Source organism: Cyprinodon tularosa, unplaced genomic scaffold (assembly GCF_016077235.1).
Source record: "Cyprinodon tularosa strain WSP-4 unplaced genomic scaffold, ASM1607723v1 ctg139, whole genome shotgun sequence".
Lineage (NCBI taxonomy): Eukaryota > Metazoa > Chordata > Actinopteri > Cyprinodontiformes > Cyprinodontidae > Cyprinodon > Cyprinodon tularosa.
The window spans coordinates 1,245,835-1,268,304 of record NW_024038210.1 but is presented as its reverse complement, the minus strand read 5'-3'; the positions used below and the strand labels follow the sequence as shown (position 1 = coordinate 1,268,304).

At 38.5% G+C, this 22,470-nt stretch overlaps 1 protein-coding gene across 1 annotated transcript in view; it reads right to left on the bottom strand.

The window, feature by feature from the left end:
* The window catches only part of wdr25 (WD repeat domain 25), a 42,346-nt gene that overhangs the window by 4,248 nt on the left and 15,628 nt on the right, over positions 1–22,470 (bottom strand). Inside the window, exons 3-4 of the mRNA XM_038278183.1 lie at positions 19,256–19,403; positions 8,678–8,808 (exon numbers count right to left, since the gene is read on the bottom strand). Coding sequence (XP_038134111.1) covers positions 8,678–8,808; positions 19,256–19,403 — 279 coding nt within the window. The remainder of the gene's footprint in view (positions 1–8,677; positions 8,809–19,255; positions 19,404–22,470) is intronic.

Sequence of the window (22,470 nt, the reverse complement as noted above, 5' to 3'; positions counted from 1 at the left end):
CCAAAACCATCATAAAAATGTAAACTTCCATTAAAGACATAACTTTCTCCAGTATAAGATGAAGGCTTTAAAGCTTCCATCCTAAAACATTGCCTTTATTCCTCTAACAAGGCCGATACCTTGAGATGTTAACATTTTCACAACTTCTATAACAATTAAAGCTACACACCATGATGCTCCCGCCGCCGTACTTCACAGTGGGAACCTTTTTCTCAGGTTATAACTCTTCTTCCTTGTTCCACATGGTCAGTTTTAACAAGCCCTTGATTTTTGGTCTCATCAGGCCACATCACTTGTCTCTGAATAATTAAAGTCTCTGTACCCGTGGAAACTATAATTTCTCTTTTTATGTTGCTTTTATAGCATTAGCATCTTTCTTATTCAGGACGTGCTTCACTGTGAATAATAACTCTTTTATCAGCTTTAGCACTCATCCTCACAAGGTCCTCTGCCTATATTTGGGGCTGATTTGCATATTTTCATCCATGCATATTTATCTCTGGGATGTAGAACCAGTCTCCATCTTGAACCATATGATGTTGAATTCTCCCATGATTTTAAGCAATAAGTAATAGTTTGGGTAATTTTAACTGACCTAAAACAGAAAAGAATTTCACAGTTTAAATATCTTCTTTCAATTAAAGGCGAAGTCAGTGTGGTGCTTTTATTGGAAGAGAGATTACTAGGATGCATGAACAGATCAGAACCACCTGCACTGGATTTTGCTTGTAAAGCATCATAGAGAGCTCAGGGCAGAGCTTTTTATACAATTGAACCTAAATGCTGTGACTTTAAGGTGTAGGAGAATAAGCCTTAATACATAACTAAGAAAAACACTTTTTTGTTCTATGAACCAAACACTATATGTACTAAATATTTCATTTATAGTCAAACTTTGTTGTTTTCTCAATTGAATATTATTTTAAGGGCAAAACAAAGGTTTTGTAAAAGAAATCATGAAATTTTAATGAACAGCTTTATTTCTTAGCCTGAACTGCAAGGTGATAAACAGTTTTGGCAAAAACAAAAAGCCTTTCATTCTATAGTTTCGGTATCCAGTAAGGGTTGCTGTTTTATGTCAGTGCGTCAGAAATCTGATTAACCAAATTACCTATGAGAAATTTTTTATGCAAGCTTGCAGATTTCTAGAAGGTGACATTTCCTACGGTGGCCCTGAAGTGCAAACTGCAACTACAAATCTAAAAGCACAACTACATTAAGGAAATCGCAACTACATAAAGCAAAGCGCAACTACATTAAGAAAAACAAAACTACATAAAGCAAAGCGCAACTACATTAAGAAAAACAAAACTACATAAAGCAAAGCGCAACTACATTAAGAAAAACAAAACTACATAAAGCAAAGCTTTAACTACATTAAGGAAAACACAATTACATTAACCTACCGGAAAAAGTAGGTACCAGTGGGAAACATGAGACATCGCTGATTGGACGACGGCGCCGTTTGACCCTTGAACCGGATGTTGCGTCGTCTGAACAGTCCAGCTTCTTTTAAGTGTGTCTTCAGTGTACGCAAACTAACTGAAATTTCGTGATTAGTCTTGAGCATATCCAGTATCACCTTGTACGTATGTCCTGATTCAAAATATTCCTGGATAACGGTAGCTATGTTTGGGGTGCCGACAATATCCATGTTTTCAAAAGCCGCAGCAGGCAGAATTACTTCCGGTTCAAGGGTCAAACGGCGCCGTCATCCAATCAGCGATGTCTCATGTTTCCCACTGGTAGGTTAATGTAGTTTTGTTTTTCTTAATGTAGTTGCGCTTTGCTTTATGTAGTTTTGTTTTTCTTAATGTACCGTATTTTCACGACTATAAGGCCCACTTAAACGTCTTTTTTGTTCCTCAAAATGTGCGGTGCGCCCTATGGTGCGGTGCGCCTTATGTGTGTTGTAACTGCGACTTTTGAGACCACCTCATTGAGGAGATGATGAAAGAGTGGCTGAATGTAAGGAGACCAGGGGGTTTTTTTCCACTCATCACTATCGCTGTTAATATGTAACTCCATGCGTGCCCATCTCACAGCTGATGTGAAAAACATGGGGAAACAAATTAACGCTGTGCTCGCTGTTCAACCGCTCGACATCGGTGTGAACCGGACCCAGCAGGTGCAGCAGAAGCAGCGTGTTTACATGCAAAGTCAATGGTTGATGCGCGTATAGGTGCAGCAAAAGGTCCTGCAGCGCGTTTTGAGCTGCAGGTGCAGCACGTCGGGAGCGTTTAAGCATCTGCCAACGCGCTGCTGCTGCTCGAGATGGAAAAATTGAAGTTTTGCTGCTGGACGCGCCGCATCAACCAATCAGAGAAGCTGATCTGGGAGCTGACAGCGAGACAGACACAGCGCTCTGATGACATATGATATTAACGCAAATGAAACGGGCTGGATGGATGAGGAGATGATGAAAGGCAGGTGTATGTGAGGAGACCAGGTGCTTTTTTCCACGCATCACCATCGCTGCGTGCCCATCTCACAGCCGATGTGAAAAAAAAAGGTGAATCAAATGAACGCTGTGCTCGCCGTTATCCCGGGGGTCTGACAAAGGAATTTCAACCGCTCGACATCAGTGTGAAGCGGCCGTTCAAAGTAAGGCTGCGAGCGGCGTGGGAGCGATGGATGACAGACGGAGACCACAGTTTCAGGATAAGTGGAAGGCAGCGCCGGGCAAGTTACGCCACCGTTTGCGGATGGATTGTAGATGCTTGGACTAAAGTGTCTGCTGGCTCTATTGTTCAAGCTTTCGCAAAAGCCGGCATTATTTCTGAGGAGCCGCGCTGCACGGAAAGTGACTCTGACAGCGAAGAATGGAAACTGTCATGTCTGATTTAGCGCAGCTGTTTAATTCAGAAACAGAGGATGATGACTTTGATGGGTTTGATTAATACTTTGTAATAAATACATGAATAAAGCACAAACATACTCAGTTTTGCTCCCGCTCTATTCTTCTACCTGAAAACTTAATTCAACAGCAGCCTCTGGGCGGGTCTCCTCCTCTTCACCGCGGTGGCTGGCAGGTGTTTTTTCCTCTAAATAATCTAAATCTTGCAGCTATATTTGCTGTGATCAGTGGGAATAAAGTAGTTTTAATATGTTTTTAAGTGAGAAAGGCCACCTGAAAACTTAATTGCAGTCAGTTCATCCAGATTATCTATTTCTGTCGGAGGCGCTCAGACCCCCACATACCAGCGGTGCACCGACAGCAGAAATCCCTTCAACAGCAGCCTCACCGCGGTGGCTGGCAGGTGTTTTTCATCTAAATAATTTACAGTGCAGGCACCAGGATACCGGCAATGAAAGCGAACATATTCCGTCGGCAGGTTTCAGGATTTTAAGTTAATTTAGGAGTGATCACAGCGCTGTGTCATCTGCGATGTGTCTGTCTCATGGCCAGCTCGCAGGTTTGATTAATACTTTGTAATAAATACATGAATAAAGCACAGTCATACTCAGTTTTGGGCCCGCTGTATTTTTAAAATACACAGTAGAGCTATTTAAAGGTAGTAGAGGACATGTACCTGTATATAAAAAATGCGCCCTATAGTCCGGTGCGCCTTATGTGTGTGTTAAATACAGAAATGGGACACATAACTGAGACTGCGCCTTTTAGTACGGTGCACCTTATGGTCGTGAAAATACGGTAGTTGCGCTTTGCTTTCTGTAGTTGCGCTTTTAGATTTGTAGTTGCAGTTTGCACTTCAGGGCCACCGTACATTTCTGTGTGTCGCCCCAATTATCAGACAGAGAATTTTCTAAAATGTAAAAAACAAAAACAAAACAGAGCCTTATTTCAATCTATAAATAGTCTGTGGACCCTCCCCTGGTCCTACCATGGAAGGGGCATGCTAAGGTGGTTAGAAAGTTTTTAATTCAAAGATAAACAAGAACAACTTGAAAAGTTTGTTCCCTGAACAAACCAGAGAACTTTAGGATCAGTGTCCAAATTTGAGCATAAAACATTTCTTCCAGTTTTTCATAGACTCAAAAACGCTTTAGAAGGACCATACAGAGCAAACAGAGATGGACGAGAGAAATGTCAACCAGAGGGTCTGGGCTTCATGCCTCAGTCACTGAACGCATGAGAACAGGAGCTTCCTGAGTAAACCAAATTATTCTACAGTTAAATCTGAGGCCATCTGTCTGACAGCTGAAGCTTGACTCAAACTGGGACGCTGATCCCAAACAGAGCAGCAAATGTGAAATAAAAAAAAACAAAAATCAGTGTATTGCAAAGGCCAAGCCAATGCTCGGACCTCGACGCAAATAAAGTCCAAAACAAGACCTTTAGAGGCCGCAACATTAGACAGTTTAGTTACAACTATATGGAAAGATTCACTTAGTGAATTGAGTTACAAAAATCAACTAACTTTTCATTAGGCTATTTTTCTACTTTACTGAAGATGACTTTAAATAACATGTTGCTGTTATAACTGCACATTACTGGTAAAAGAAAAAGAAAAAATTCAGTTACTGTTAACATTGTGGTGATGATACCAGTTGGAGTTGGTCCAAATTCTCTCGTTCTTTTCCATGCTTATAATATCCCTACAATGTCAGTGGCCTCTAGGGTACAGATAACTTCATTCTCTGTCATTTTAAATCTGCTCATTTTGCTGTCTAAAAAAATTATTGCTAATGGAAATGTGGGGAAAAATGCAAAGCTACATAGCAGAAAAGTTATAACTGAAGAATAACTTAAAACAATCAGAGTGCTTCCCTTCGGTCTTTTAAGAAGAAGATTCCATATATTTATTAAGATGAAGATTGATTTAGCACCCCTACAATTATTTTTATGTATTAAAGTATTGCATGAGGTGGTCCCATTGTAATCTGTCTAAATCCGCTCCACCTTTGACGTTTCAGCTGTGCTGCGATAATCAGAGCTTTCAGGGAGGGAGTCTTTATCAGCTGCAATTCAACCAATAAGAGGCAGAGTTTTAGAAATTAAAGGCCAAATCAAGCAAGACAGCAGATTAAAAAAAATGTGGTCTTTTATTTTCTCTACAAAACTGTTTAAAGAAGAGAAACGTAAACATTTAAATAGGCTGTCCATGTAGATTAAACCAGGGGTAACCAATTAAAAATCAGTGGTGTCCAAATAAAGAAAATCAACACCCAGTAAAGGTCCAGAGACATATAATTAAAATCTATTACTTTAAACGGAATTTGAAATTACAATTAAGAGTACAATCAAGACAGAACCGATATAACAATTAAAACTAATTTCAAACTACCGAGCAGCTTCAGTTTTTGTTTGCATTTACATTTCTTTCTTTTAAACCCAGCTAGGAACACTAAAAACAATTTAACAGTGATACGAATTAACACACTTTATGACACCAACCTAAAAAATAGGCAAAGTAATGAACAAGTTTGACAGTGAAGTAGTAAAGGGGGAAAAAAGTAAGTTGATTCTGAACAGGGCTCAGCATTAATCAGTATGTTAAGAAAAAATAGAACCCAAACCAGTAAAGCAAAGAGCTAATTCAGCAGGTGTTCACTTTTTACACTGGTAGAATACTTCAGTCTTTGGATTTATAAGATCTAATCTTGGTCAGAGCCCAGTCAAGTTAAAGCCACATAGCAGAGAGCAAACAGCTGCTCTGCTGCTCACCTTTCACATCACCTGCACCATTGTTCTCTACAGTTTTTTGCTCCTGTCAGTTAGGCTTAACATAATACAGGGGAGCCTCCTGTGTCCTTGACTTTCTTCTAAGGGTTGAATGGTTGAGCCTTTAGGTGGGCAGCATCTTATCTATTGAGTTAGTTTTAGTCCACAGAACAACAGCTCAACCCTTAAACTGAGCGCTACCCTGGGCACTACAGCTTTAACAGTGTATTTTCAGAGAGGACTGCTCTACGCTCTGTTTGCAGCTCATTTCGACACCCACTGGCAGGAGCATTTCCGCTGCATTAAACCTAAATCCCTGCTAGGAGCCTCCTCGGATCGCTGCGGGAAGAAATTACATGCAAACATTTAGATTCCGAGGAAGTGAACAGGATTAACATATAAAACGCCCCATTAGCTTTAATAGCAATGTCATGTTGCAGCTTCACAGGAGCAATTTATGAAAATTAAAGTTTGTTTTCAACAATTAGTTATACAACTAAGCCCGTGCATGTAGCAGGGGAGTAGATGGGGCTCTTAGGTTTTGGTAAGATCGCCTTGGAAAGTGAAAAATGCTTCAATCTGGTATGAAGCTAAAGAGGGTGAACAGCTTGCAGTTGTAAGCAAAATACCAAATGACAACAAAATTCATAACAAATATTGTCTCTCAAAATTATTTATAACCTTTCCAATGGTGCCCAGTTTTACTATGTTTCAATGGAAAACTTAAATTGATAAGTTTTTCAAAAAAAGGGAGATTAATGCAGAAAGACCATTATACCTGAGCTTCACATTTAATTAGAAACAGGATCAGAAAATTTGTGACGTAAATGTTTTTATTTAGCCCACTTCAATATAAATAAGATTGAGTGCAACTGATTGCTTTCCGAATTCCCCTAAAATTGCTCTTATTTGAAGGGTATAACTTATTATTATTAAATTATTTAGTTTTAATGAGGTAAAATCAAGTATTGCTTAAACAAATGCATATTCTTCCAGGCTAGCTAAAGGAAATCATTAGAATCAAGCAGGTGTTCTTCAAACTGGAAACGTGAATCGTCTATACCATCCTACAATGTCGTATTCAGAAAAAGATGTTGAAATGTCTGAAAGGTCGGACACAGGCGAGAGCGTATTAGGAGACGGAGACCAACAAGACCTCCCTCATCCTTGGCCCAAAGAATTTTTCAAAATAGTCGAAATAATTTGCTTTCAATTCATATAGTGGCATCTGGCTGTTTTTTTGAAAGGTTAATTTATACTTTTGTACTCTAAGTAGTTTTTGGAGCACATACTTTTTCACTTTTACTTGAGCAAAGAGGTCAAGTTGATACTTCAACTTTTACCAGAGTGTTTTTAAACTGCAGTATCTATACTTCTACTTAAGTAACAAATGTGAGTACTTTTGACACCACTGCATATGAAAGCGTTCTTGTAGCTTTGAATTAGAAGTTCACGAATACATATTTCCAGGTTCACAAACCAGAGGGCGCCATGCTGGTTCATCTCTATCTGATTACGGTTGCCGAAACGGGATAACCATGTTGGCCAATACATTTCATGTCTATGTATAGAGGTACTGTAGCTGGAGGCGGAGCATAAACCAGCAAGAACAGTGGTGGATCATTAACTCTGTTCGACTAAAATGATAGACCATCCATACCATTTGCCCATGTGGGAGGCAGATCAAAAAAAAAAAAAAAGAAAAGTAAGTTCTAACCGGGATAAAACAAGAGTCTATATCGGTATAGCTCTACCTCCGCCTCTCCCTTCATCAGGTGATCTCTGAGTCTTCAGGTCAACAAAAACATCACACAAGATTACCATAGCCACTAACAGCAGCTATGGTAGAAATGGAGAACATTCTAGTAACTTACTTCCAACATAACTAACACTGTCCTGCGCCTCATCTCCAAAGGGGACACTCTAAAGGCCAATTTATGCATCTGATGCATAGCCTCTGCAACCGTAAAATCTGTCTCTCAAAAAAATCCTGACTACGCGTCGGACGGTCGCAAACCCGCACAGACCTCAAGCGGAAGTGCAAAAAGCAGCTGTGACTGGTCCTTGGTATGCCTTTCCGGCTGTCTGTGTGGTTGTCCTTCTCGCTTCGGTGCCGGGGTGCGCCATTTTCAAAAACTGAATAACAACTACAATGGACAACTACGACGAATGGTTCATTGAGGAGGTTCTAAAGTACAACCACTTGTACAATGCCTCAGACAAATTAATCAAGATGCCAAGGTCTCTGCCAACTCCTGGAGGGAGATCTGCCAGAACCTATTCGTCTTCGATGTCTAGCAACCCTAGATCCATCTCCATGACCGTGATATCTTGCAGACGCGCCATTGTTGTTTTGCAGATAAACCCTCCCGCCAGCGCCGCCAAAGTCCTTGTGACCATACGCCGAAGTTCTCGCGAGTTCTCGAATAGGCTCCTCCTTGTGCTTTGAAAGGAAACTGCTGTGCGTCTCTAGAAATTCCAGACCGACGGTGCAGAAGCATACCAGCAAAACTGGTTCGCAACCAGACCCAAGCGACATTTGATGTGTGCAGTTGCAGAAGTCTAATCTGCCCTTAAATTGTGCAAGACTGCTTCCACCCTAGGTATTTTAGCAAGGTTGTTTGTAATTCATTGGGCTCACAACTAGATTGTGGGGCAGTGTGAAAAATTTACACAATGACAAAACAGGTAAGAAAAGACTAGATCAGACAAACAGCTAAGAGAACCATGGTAATTCTGGGGGAGCTGCAGAAATCCGCAGCTCAGGTGGGACAATATTTTGATGTCTGTCATGCCCTTTACTTTTCATGGTAGACTGGCAGGAAGAAACAACTGTTTGAAGATGGCAAGGAAACACGATGACTCTAAACGTGAGAAAGAATTAGCTCCGGTTGGGTCAGACAAATCTAATAACACATCAGCTTAAAACAGCTTAAAACATTTTATGGTAATATTAACCATGTACTTTGGAAAAATGTAAACTAGTTGAGAGTTGAGAATACTTGTGCATGTTAATCTAAAGCGCATATAACAGGAGGTAAAAGATTTTACCTTGCAGCAGCGAGAGTCCCAGGCTTTGACCACCGAGCTGTAGCCTCCGCACAGAAAAACATCCGGGCTGCTGGGGTGCACGGCCACACACATCACCTTGAATTGGTTGTCCACTTTCACAGTTGGCTGCCCTACAACAATACAAAACAATCATACCCGTTAAAAAAAAAACTACTGAAAAAATAAAAAAAAAATACGCTGCTTTTAAGAATTGGCAATCATTTAATTGTACCACTATGAATAGTATAAACTAGGCATAGAGATAGACCAATACAGTTATTTTTAGGCAAATGCTGATTATTCTGACATTTAACAATCCCCAATATGTACTGCAGATTTTTTCTTTTTTTTTTTTTTTTTTACAATTCTTGGAGCAATAGTTATTACTTCCTCCTTCGTTTAAATGATGATAAGGACATCATGATAAAAATGTTACACAAGCCTCAATTTAAACAATATATATATATATATATATATATATATATATATATATATATATATATATATATATATATATATATATATATATATATATATATATATATATTATTGACAAACCAATGAAAACATATAAACAATGGACAGGAAATGGACAAAGTGAGAGTGCATGCACCTCACAATTATCTCAAGCCATGGCTGCTTAATGCAAGAATGAATCTGCCAATGCATCTTCTAAACAATATAAATGAAGGGCTGAAATAATAGTTTTAATGAATAAAAGGATTATCAAGGCTGAGATATTATTGTCATGATCAGGAAATGTTCTGAAGTGGTAGAGTTGTGTAGAATTAATGAAAATTCTTCAGTGTTGTATAATAATGAGGTTTAAAACTTTAACTTAAATCTTTCTTGCAAGGATATGATGGATATTTTTCAGAAGTTGTTGATTTTTAGGAACGCAATTACTCTTGGTATCTACAATCTTTTACTTAAAGCTTGTTCTGTATCATTTATCTATCTTCGAATGTGTACTGCAATATTGAAAATGTGTCTTATGAGGGTCTAAACATCAGCAAATTTCCATATTTTTCGGAACCTCGCATCTTCAAAGTATGTTCATTAGTTAGAAATGGGATCAAGGGTGTAAAACTCTTTGCTGCAAAAAATCTCACACTACATTCAAATTGTAATAAGGTATCTACAAAAAAAAACTCAAGAGTACACTTGGGTCGTCCAAAGCCGGAGGAAATGTAATATGCATTGTAATACTTAGGTCACATCAGTGGGTGTCATGCTAACGCAGCCACACAAGCAAAGAAGTTGAAAAAAAGAAAGAAGCAGGATTAGAACAATAAAAATATTACCCACTTCTCCAAATATTTTGTTGTAATATGTGTTTTCCAGCACTGTAGCCAAGGGAAGGGCAATTTAATGCAATGCCTTTTTTCAAAAGGTGCTGTAGGGGGGCAACACTGGAAAAGGACTTAGTGCCAATACTATATTTTGTACCGGTAGTTCTATGCAAATTGTAATTTCTTGTGCGTTCAGCTATTCCATGTACGTTAGCTGGAAAAAAGGATTATTTAAACTACAGCTGCTAGTGGACCATTTCAGAGTACTGCCTGCAACACACAGCTGAGGCTGTGTGTAAAATCCAAGTAAATCATTACTTTCTGCAACATTCAGGCCAGCCTGTGTGACACCAACACCCCTGCCACGTTCAAAGTCACGTTTCTCCTTTCTTCCTTTTTTCGATGCTCTCTTTGAAACGCAGCAAGTTTGAAGCTACCATGTGATTGGCTTATTTTCCATTTCTGTTAGCAATAAATTTAACAGGTGCATCGGATTAAGTGCTTCATGAACTTATATAACTCCTATAATAAATCAAAGGCCACTTTGCTTTGCATGTAAGGGTGTGTGTAGAGCACATTGTCTTTCTAGATGTAAACTCCATTTAAAAAAAAATTGGTTTCAGTCTTCAGCTGTTAGCCTTGGTTTTTTTTTTTTTTTGTTTAACAGTTAAATCTGTAAAGGACTCATTATACCTTTTTGAAATAATACAACAGATTTTTTATGATAATCAAATAACGAATTAAAAATGACTTGAGGATCAAAGATACAGTTAATCAACAGCTGCCAAAGCACTGATGCGAATGTTTAAATAGATTTATTATTATAGATAAATAGATTTAGTATCTCAGCTCCTACTATTCAAAACCAAAACAAATCACACAAAAGACCATAACAAGTTTTATACAGATAGAAAAGCATGCTGTAGTTATTAGTTTCCAAGATAATGATGAAACTTATGATGGGGGAGAAAAAAATATATAGAAAAAAAACCCTGTTATGGCTGGAGGCTGTTAGATCTATGTTGATTTAAAACTGTCACACATAAAATTAAAACAAGAGCACAGAGGAGCTTAAATATAATTAGTTCTGACAGGGTGGGACCAGAAATTTGTTTTTTGAGAAAACATGAGGCCAGACTACAAGCCACCAACTCAAAGGGTTGCTCAGGGCTCAGTGGCTCCTCATTAATTCATCGAACAAACAACAAAGACCCACCCAAAAGCCTCTGAAGCTGTTAGCCCTCAACGAAAACACTTTATTATGCATTTTGCCCGGCAAGTGTTTCTAAAGCAGATGGGTGAGTCATAGACTCTCACTTCATGGTAAACTAGTTTGATCCAAAATGTGACCCAGCAGATCCGAACCCAACTATTTAACAGGCTCTCTCATCAGCTCCACACTTCATGCTTAATTGGCTTGCCCACAGCCAAGATCTCTAACGAAGATTTGGAACTCATGTTTGGAAAGACATTGAGAACTCAGTGTTTACCTTGTAATAAATGGAGCATCCTCATGTTTTAATTAAGCAATATTAATTAGCTGTCTCAGAATGATAGATAAGCTAACACAGGGGGTGATCCATCCTCTTCTTTATCATAGTTTAACATAGAGCTGACATGCAGTTGATGACTGTAGATACGAGGACATATGGTGTGACTTGGAGAGCAGCAATGGTGCCCCTCAGGGTAGAGAGGCACATAGATGAAACCCTCGCCAGATTCCAGCGAAGACCAAGATTATGAAAAAGTAGCATAAGTAAACTTTTCTAAAAATCTTTGGATTGGCCCAGATTTCCTTTATTATTTTCTTATTCTATTAAGATTTAATGTGTTTAGTTTGTTAAAACAAGAAGAGCATAATTTTTGAGCAGAGTGAAAAAAATATGAACATTTTATATTTTTTGCTTTACAGAACTAAATGAGATTTGAAAAAAAAAAGCAGCAAAAAAAATATGTCTTTGAATTCAATTCAATTCAGTTTATTTCTATAGTGCCAATTCACAACACATGTCATCACATGCACTTTACAGTTCACCAGATCATACAGTCAAATTGATTCAAAGCTTTCTATCTAAGGAAAACCAGTTGATTGCATTGACTCATTGACTCTTCAGCAATCCCTTACACTAAGCATGCCTGTGACGACAGTGGAGAGTAAAAACTCCCTTTTAACAGAAAGAAACCTCCAGCAGAACCAGGCTGAATCTAACCACCCTCCAAATGTGGAAATCTGTCAAATTCCTTCCACCTGAGGTGTGGATGCCTACAGATCCTCCAGTTACGATGACCCTACTGGCTGTTCTGTTTAAAGGTCTCATGCCTGGGAGTTTTTGTAAGGTTCTCTTTCTATCTTCAGATAATGGACCAAAACGTCTCCCCTACCTGTCTGACATGATTCTGTTATATCTTTAATTTGATCTAACAAAAATCTCAGGACTTCAAAGAACAGCGTTTATATTGTTTATATGAAATCACACGGGTGGAATATGTAAAAAGTGAAAGTATTCATACCCCTTAAACATTTACACATCTGGTCAACAACAAGCTAAGCTGCCAAACACATAGAAAGTCCTCTCAACTGTAGCTAAGTTAACACTGTAGTAGAGACACAATTGGATAAAGAAGGAGGGAAAAAATTATTTATGATATATAAATTTGTTCCAAAAAAAGTAAAAAAAAACAATCCACTGGACTTTGTTTCCAAGTTTGAAGATGTTTCCCTTCCCATCCAGGAAGCTTTTTAAAATGTCAGAAATAGTGTTAAGTTTGAGGTTTCATACAGTAGCCCATCAAAATTTTGTTTTTGTTTTGAAAACATGCAAACTGAAATGGACGAATGGGTCCACCACTTTGGAATGGGGGGTCTTTTGTAAGCCTGCAATGCCCCATACCCATCTAAGTGTGTGAAAGGGAGGTCGTTAAAGGGGATTGTCGGCCTGGCTGAATAGGCAAGGTCTTCTGCTCTCCTGTACAGAGGTTGGGGTTGCCATGTTAACGGGAAGGGATGAACTCAATTGCTGAATTGTAGGGTTTTGAAAGCTGAAAAATGAAATGTTTTCAAAACAAAAAAAAGGTTTTGATGGGCTACTGTACCTCAAACTTATTGCTACAGTGTTCCTGACATTTTGAATTGAAAAAGCTTCCTGGATGGGAATCAAAACATCTTCAAACTTTGAAAAAAGTTTTTTTTTTTACCTATTTTTGGAATGACTATGACCTGGATGACTGAGAATCTTCACCAGCATATATATATATATATTATATATATATATATATATATATATATATATATATATATATATATATATATATATATATATATATATATATATATATATTTTTTTTTTTTTTTTTTTTTTTTTTTTTTTTTTTATTTATTTATTTATTTTATTTTTTATTTTTTTTCATCCAGCTGATCCCCAAAACTGTAATTGACATAACAGTAACTGTACACATTTCTGCATCTGGAAAAAGATTCTTGATTAACCATTCATGTAATCACCTCAAGAATGATGGAGAATCTATAGTTTTTAAATGATGTTATTATTATACTTAATACATTATTACAAATCTGAAGCTTTTATTTGAACTATTATAAATGTGTCTAATTCTTGTTAATACAAGGGCAGCCTCTCATACTGAATATTCTTGAAAAATGAAACATATTTGACCTTATTTGTCAGCATGATCTGTTTTCCTGGTTATTATTTTAAGTTCATGCCAGACTTCAGTTTGTTTTGTCTTTCGATGCAGTATGGAGCCTGCTAACTCAGCAAACTTTCCTCTGTTTGTGTTTGGTCATACTAATAATCCATTGTCCTGGGAAAAAGAGGCGAGAACAAATCCAAAAAATAAACATCAGACCAAGAGCCTTTGAGCCCAAAACTGACCTCAGGCATAAACAACAACTCTGTGTGCCGAGATCCTCCATCAATCCCTCAGTTTGAAACCGCCTGCCTGCATCATTCCCCCAGTTTGAAGGCTGATGGCACAGCAGGTCTGTATTCCCTTAGGATGGGTCAGCATCAAAGACTAAATACAAAGAATAATACCTGGTTAAACCTACTGCTGACCAAAATGAACAACCTCATATTTGCCAAAACCATCTTGATGATCCTTTAAATCTTTCAGGGACCCTGAACTGAAAAAACAAAACCCTTGAAGAAAGTTTGTGTCACATCACGTCCGCATTATAAATAACACTGGGGCTTGTTTTTAAGTCAGGGGCTGGGCATCTTGCAACGAACAGAACCTGAATATCTGTATTCAGAAAGACACTTCAAAAGGAGATCATCAAACCATTTGCAAAATTAAGCTCAAATATTCAAGGATGTTGACAAATTTTCCAAATCAAACCAGCAAGTCCTCCTCTGAGATGCTGTTTGTTGAATTAAAACAATTCTGCAAAGAAAACGTTGAGCGAATTTAGTCAACTGCATTGTGAAGAACTCAGGATCCATTTAATTTCATCAACTATTAAGCTGAAGCAGAAGTACATCAGCATTAGCAATGTGCAGTGTTGGGCATGTTACTTTCAAAAAAATAATTAGTTATAATTACTAGTTACTTCTCCCAAAAAGTAACTGAGTTACTGAGTTACTCCACAATAAAAGTAACTTGTTACTAGTAAAAGTAACTATTGCGTTACTTTTGCGTTTCTCGCACCCCTAACCCTCACCACCTGGCCCCCACCTTCCCGCCGTGTGTTTCAAAAGCCAGCTGAATAGAGTTGATGACAAAGACAAGAACCTGCAGAGAGTTTTGTATTTATTGCAACTCAACGTAAATGACATCAGGAGAGAACGCAATCTGATGGGCCTCTAAACCCCGTCAAATAACGTTCCCCTCTTCTTAACATAGGGGGAACATATGCGGTGTAAATATCATCAGGCTGCATTACCTCTACTCATGGGTGTGACGTTTTTTTAACAGGGTTTTGAGATCTTGTGAGTGTATGAAATTAATAACTGGGGATGTCTAATTCTGAAATCCTGTGTGTTTGGGTTGTTGTAGATACTGCAACATCTATCCATCCATCCATCCATCCATCCATCCATCCATCCATCCATCCATCCATCCATCCATCCATCCATCCATCCATCACCGTCACTAAGTCTACGTAGACAACTTCATTTGTATATTTTTCTATACAAGGCCATGTTGGGTAAACTGCCGGCATATTTATGTAAATCGCCTCAAGCTAAATTCCAGCCATTTTCATCTCCGTTCCACCAGGTGGCGCTCTTACCAGGTTCCAATGGATTTTACTGAGCTGGGGAAGAAATCCTTCTCTTACTTTGCTCCATGGTCCTGGAATAATTTGCAAAACTTGCTCCATTTCAATCAGCTAGTCCCATTGAATGAATTTAAGGCCATGTTAAAATGTCATGTTATCAAAAATGTAACTGCCCTATGTGACCTGTCTTTTCCTCTATGTGAGATTTTGTCTATGTTGTATTTCTGTTTGTATTTTTACTGGTGTGCCGTCTTGGCCAGGTCTCCCTCGAAAAAGAGATTTCAATCTCAAGGGACTTCCTGGTTAAATAAAGGTTAAATAAATAAAATAAAAAATAAGTTATTATTGTTTTAAATTAAATTAAATTAAAATTTCATGTTGTTTATTTTGATCTTACTTTGAATAAATCCCCGTTGAGGAATATTTTGAATCTTAATCTTAGTATCAGTTTTAATTGAAGAGATGATTATCTTTGCATGAACTCCAAAAACGGCTTAATCCAAAGAAATAAGCTTTTTTAGAGTCGCTGGAAAGGAAAATAATTTATTCCTCAGATTTAATTGGACAGATACTTAATATTTTAATAGAATTTGACTTATGAGCTCCAGCAGCTGAACAAGGTTCAATCATATTCCACAGTACTGAAGAACTTTTAATCAGTACACCAGTAACTCGGGGGTTTAATTATGTCAAGACTGAACCTGCTTCAATTCTATATTGAAAACAGTGAAGTTGTTGGAGATCGGCCTGTTTTCCAGTGTGGTCCTGTTTCTCTGACCGTGACTGAGTGGATGTGCTCTCTTCGTCCTCTGGCATGGGAGCTGCCTTGGAGCTCGTCTGCCTGGCTGCGTGTTTCCTGGACGGGGCCGCCTTTTACAGCTGCTTTTTGTATCTCTGCTTCTGTCTCCTTGAACCCCAGTCGGCCTCGGCAGATGGCCGCTCACACTGAGCCTGGTTCTGCTGGAGGTTTCTTCCTGTTAAAAGGGAGTTTTTCCTCTCCACTGTCGCTACAAGCATGCTTAGTGTGGGGGATTGTATTTGAGTCAATGAGTCAATGCAATCAACTGGTTTTCCTTAGATAGAAAACTTTGTATCAATTTGACTGTATGATCTGGTTGAACTGTAAAGTGCCTTGAGATGACATGTGTTGTGAATTTGGCGCTATATAAATAAACTGAATTGAATTGAATTGAAGGCAAGATACCATTTTAGCAACACAGATATGTGGTCAGATGATAGTAAAACAACATACCTACCTCAATATGGCCATACCTCTAGCCAGAGCAGCTGCCAGGTCTCCCTAATTTATTAATTTTTTCCAAATTAACTGTGGTGCCAATCATTTTGAGGGCTTTATATGATGTATATTGTTGATGTAAATAATATGGAAATAGTGCATTTTTAAAAGCGTGCAATTAATGATGGGGGGGTCTACTTAGTTTGGTGTTTTCTAATTATTAGGAGACACATTTTGGAAGTGGCTTATTCTCCTTTTTGTTGGGTGACTGTGTATGGTTAAGTTTAGACCGTCAATAACTTGCTTTCAGCTCATTCGTGTTAAACGGAGCTACAGTCATGAACGAAACCAAGCCGTGTTCCCGACTCCCACATTAATATGCAACTGAATTGAATTTGCTTCATCTCAGGCTGTCTTATTGTCTTTTTCTTGTTGCACCCGCATGCAGGATTCTTAACCTTGGAAACAATAGGGTTTTAATTGCTTTCAAATGAGGAACAGTGGGAGAGAAAACTTTATTTAAAAAAGCAAAGGCAAGATTCGGTACGAGAGCTGTTTGGAAGCGTGACATTTCTTTAACTATTCCTCTGAAGCTACTTTGACAGCGGCGATCAAATAAGCATTTGTTTGTTTATAGTTGTGGTTAGTGCCGTTCCAGTATAAGGTCATGGTAGCTGCCCCTGTGGTGATGTATCCATTATTGATTCCCTTCCTGGAGCTGCCTGCATGTTTAATGGGCTGGCCAAGCTAATATCCGTAGGCTTTATTGACAGTATCGACAGATGCTCTGAGAGAGGAAGTGCAAACGGTTGAAAGCCATGTGCTGACCCTAAAGTTGCAAATACCTTGGTGGATTTAATGTTTTATTTTATGCATTTTCTCCAAATGAATGCATATTTTTTGTCACAAAAAGGAATCACAAGGCTGACAAATCGGAATTTATTTTTTGCCCGGGTTCAGATTTTCAGCTCTGGAAGTTCTTTACGAAGCTCATTTTATGGTCAGGTGGGGGCTATGCCCTGAGTGACAGCTACACAGTTAAGACTACCATGCATGTGCGGCTGGACCGGCATGGGAACATGGAGACAAACACAGAGAGACGGAGTGGTACCTCATTCAATAAATGCCTTTGGTTCTTTACATCACTATTTTCATATAATTATAAATATTATACCAATTATTATTTATGACAAAAGAAAAAAAATTGACACTGGAGGATAAATTGTATAGGATGGATAGATGGAGGGCGGGAGGGAGGTATGGATGGATGGATGGATGGATGGATGGATGGATGGATGGATGGATGGATGGATGGATGGATGGATTGATGGATTGATGGATGGATGGATGGATGGAGGGATGGAAGGATAGAGGGATGGATGGATGGATGGAGGACGGGAGGGAGGTATAGATGGATGGATGGATGACAGAATAATAGTTGGATGGATGGAGGGATGGAAGGATAGAGGGATGGATGGATGGAGGACGGGAGGGAGGTATGGATGGATGGATGGATGGATGGATTGAGGGATTGATGGATGGATGGATGGATGGATGGATGGATGGATGGATGGATGGATGGATGGATGGCGGACGGACGCATGGATGGGTCGATAGATAGGTGGATGGATGGATAGTTGGATGGATGGATGGATTAAGGGATTGATGGATAGATGATGGAGGGATAGATAGATGAATGGATGGAGGGATGGATGGATGGATGAAGGGATGGATGGATGACGGACGGATGGATAGATGGAAGTATGGATGGATGACAGATTAATAGTTGGATGGATGGATGGACATATTTTGACAAAGCAAGCGACAGAACATAAAAACACAAAATATTATTCCTATATTATAGTGCTTTTACGAATATGCTAATTATCTCAAAGTATAACTCTGACAAAATGATGAAATGAATCTTATCATTATATTTAATGATGAGAAACATCATTAACATCTTATATGATTTTCCCATTTCTTCAGATCTAATTCTTCCCTTTATTTTTTTTTTACAGATTAAGCAGTTAGATGGGTCAAAAAAGCATAAAATGCATGTCTGCACGTGTTCTTGATGTTCTTAAAGTGTTGACCTTAGTGCGAAAGCTCCCACTGCTGCACTCCACAGGATTAAATGGTCCTTAAAATGAATTGAGGACACATATTGGAGGCAACTGATCTCTACTGGATTTTTTACGGTTCTGCAGTTTTGACAGGGTTACAGTTTAAAAGAAAAAAAGGTCAGATTTCTTCACTGCACTTAAATGAGACAAAATCTACAACTTATGTGTTTCAAATGAATTGTACAGTTCTTATTTTCTGTTTTAGCAAGGGCTTTAGAAGTAAACTGAGTGAGAGAAGCTTTGGGTTTATGAAAGGTTCTGCAACTTAATAAATAAGATGATAATATTCATGGCTTTAGATCACGCAACCCTTTTATGCATTGCAGCTCCCTACATTTGCTATAAATTATTAAGGGTCTGTTGGATTTGTTAATAAATGTTGATAAAACTGAGACTTATTTATCAATTCTTAACATAATGTAATTTTTATTATGTAAATGTAGGAAGAAAAATCATCATCAGCTTCCAAATTCAGTCCAAAAACCTTGGCAGCAGATATTAGGGATCAATGTAAATATTGGTATTAGCCTTTAAAAAATCTGCATCGTTCCATTTCTAATAAGCATATGATTGTAAAGGTTATTCAGATTAAATTCATTAAGTATTTATGGCCCGACACATAAATCTAGTGTTTTGTTTGGCAACATTTTGTGCTTGAGAGCTACAGCGAGAATTGCCTGGACTTACCCGTCTCCACATCAGTGATCACAGCCGTGTTGTCAAATGAGCCGGTGAGGAGCTGTTGCCCACAGGGGGTCCAGCAGGCGTCACGCACGGCTCCCGAGTGGCAGGTGTAAAGCCTGAGGCATCGTCCACTTTCTGCTCCATCCCACACCTGCCAGACATGGACAGGAGCCAAAGTCACAAATAAACCCACCTTCCTGCAACTAAATCCCTTTAATACCCATTAGATTGTATAGTTCTGAAAAGCTATGCTTCAGAGAAAACTTGTAGCTTTGAAATCTATGGCAGTTCAAAAAATCCCACATGCAAAGAAAATCAGTGCATTGAACTGATTTGATTTTCAAGGCAGAATCCAAAGGCAGAGATTTCCTCCTAACTTTGAATAAACTGAAAAAAACAAACAAAATTAAATTACAAGATATAATCGTAGAGAATAAAACAAAGACATTTTATCTCTATCTTATGGCACACTTGAAAAAGTGATAAAAAGGTGATGTTCGAGCCAGTCTTGAAACCAATATCTTATATCTTAAATGTAGGGCTGAAACTATTAATCTGATCGATTATTGAAATAAACATAAACTATCTTATTAATCGATTATCATTAAATGGAGAATAGAGACTGTAAAACATGCCTGTAGCTGACAGAGAAACCCACACAGAGCAGCAACTATATCAAAATTGTAAAAAAAAATATGTAAACATTTTGCATTAAAGATTAAATTTTTTTTCATCTGTCAATATGCTCTATCCAGAACTCCTAAAGTGGAAACATTTCAGTTTAACCTGGTCTAATTTAGTAAAAAATCTTCTGTAAGGAACCTGTTTTTAACGGATTATTAATCAAAAATATATTCGACATATTAATCAAGTTGCTAAATAATCGTTAGTTCAATTCAATTCGGTTTATTTATATAGCGCCAATTCACAACACATGTCATCTCAAGGCACTTTACAGTTCACAAGATCATACAGTCAAATTGATTCAAATCAACTGGTTTTCCTTAGAAAACCAGTTGATTGCATCGACTCATTGACTCGAAGGCAATCCCTCACACTAAGCTTGTAGCGACAATGGAGAGGAAAAACTCCCTTTTAACAGGAAGAAAAATCCAGTAGAACCAGGCTCAGTGTGAGCGGCCATCTGCCGAGGCCGACTGGGGTTCAAGGAGACAGAAGCAGACATAGAAAACGAAGCAGAGATGCAAAAGGCAACTGTCCAGGAAACACTCCGCCAGGCAGATGAGCCCCAAGCCATCTCTCATGTCAGAGGATGGAGAGAGCACATCCAGTCAGTCACAGTCAGAGAAACAGGACTACACTGAAAAACAGGCCGATCTCCAACATCTATAAACAAAGGTGTTGATGCATACTCATATGCATTAGACAGCATCCAGTATCAGGCTGGAAAATAGGAGTTTTCTCTGGTTGCTTGTAAGCGAGTTGCAGGCATGTTTCTGTGAAATGTTTAGTGATAAATAGAGAAACAGTGGAAACTGGGTGATCACTCATTGGTATACTTAAATTGACGGTCCCCCCAACTTAAACTACAGGTGCTGGTCATAAAATTAGAATATCATGAAAAAGTAGATTGATTTCAGTAATTCCATTTAAAAAGTGAAACTTGTATATTATATTCATACATTACATACAAACTCATATATTTCAGATGTTTATTTTGTTTAATTTTGATGATTACAAATGACAACAAATGAAAATCTCAAATTCATCATATCAGAAAATTAGAATATTGTGAAAAGGTTCAAAATTGATGGCCCCTGGTGCCACACTCTAATCAGCTAATTAACTCAAACCACCTGCAAAAGCCTTTAAATGGTCTTTCAGTCTAGTTCTATAGGCTACACAATCATGGGGAAGACTGCTGACTTGACAGTTGTCCAAAAGACGACCATCGACACCTTGCACAAGGAGGGCAAGACACAAAAGGTCATCGCTAAAGAGGCTGGCTGTTCACAGAGCTCAGTATCCAAGCACATTAATAGAGAGGCGAAGGGAAGGAAAAGATGTGGTCGAAAAAAGTGTACAAGCAAGAGAGATAACCGCACCCTGGAGAGGATTGTGAAACAAAACCCATTCAAAAATGTGGGGGAGATTCACAAAGAGTGGACTGCAGCTGGAGTGAGTGCTTCAAGAACCACCACACACAGACGTATGAAAGACATGGGTTTCTGCTGTCGCATTCCTTGTGTCAAGCCACTCTTGAACCACAGACAGCGTCAGAAGCGTCTAAAGAGAAACAGGACTGGACTGCTGGTGAGTGGTCCAAAGTCATGTTCTCTGATGAAAGTAAATTTTGCATTTCCTTTGGAAATCAAAGTCCCAGAGTCTGGAGGAAAAGAAGAGAGGCACTTCATCCACGTTGCTTGAAGTCCAGTGTAAAGTTTCCACAGTCCGTGATGGTTTGGGGTGCCATGTCATCTGCTGGTGTTGGTCCATTGTGTTTTCTGAGGTCCAGGGTCAACGCAGCCACATACCAGGAAGTTTTAGAGCACTTCATGCTTCCTGCAGCTGACCAACTTTTTGGAGATGCAGATTTCATTTTCCAACAGGACTTGGCACCTGCACACAGTGCCAAAGCTACCAGTACCTGGTTGAAGGACCATGGTATCCCTGTTCTTAATTGGCCAGCAAACTCTCCTGACCTTAACCCCATAGAAAATCTATGGGGTATTGTGAAGAAGAAGATGCAATACACCAGACCCAACAATTCAGAAGAGCTAAAAGCCACTATTAGAGCAACCTGGGCTATCATAACACCTGAGCAGTGCCACAGACTGATCGACTCCATGCCACGCCGCATTGCTGCAGTAATACAGGCCAAAGGAGGCCCAACTAAATACTGAGTGCTGTACATGCTCATACTTTTCATGTTCATACTTTTCAGTTGGCCAACATTTCTATAAATCCTTTGTTTTTATTGGTCTTCAGTAATATTCTAATTTTCTGATATGATGAATTTGAGATTTTCATTTGTTGTCATTTGTAATCATCAAAATTAAACAAAATAAACATCTGAAATATATGAGTTTGTATGTAATGTATGAATATAATATACAAGTTTCACTTTTTAAATGGAATTACTGAAATCAATCTACTTTTTCATGATATTCTAATTTTATGACCAGCACCTGTATAATAGTCAATCTCTATGTTTGATTATTGAAGCATTAACCCTTTGGTCCAACTACAAAAACGTG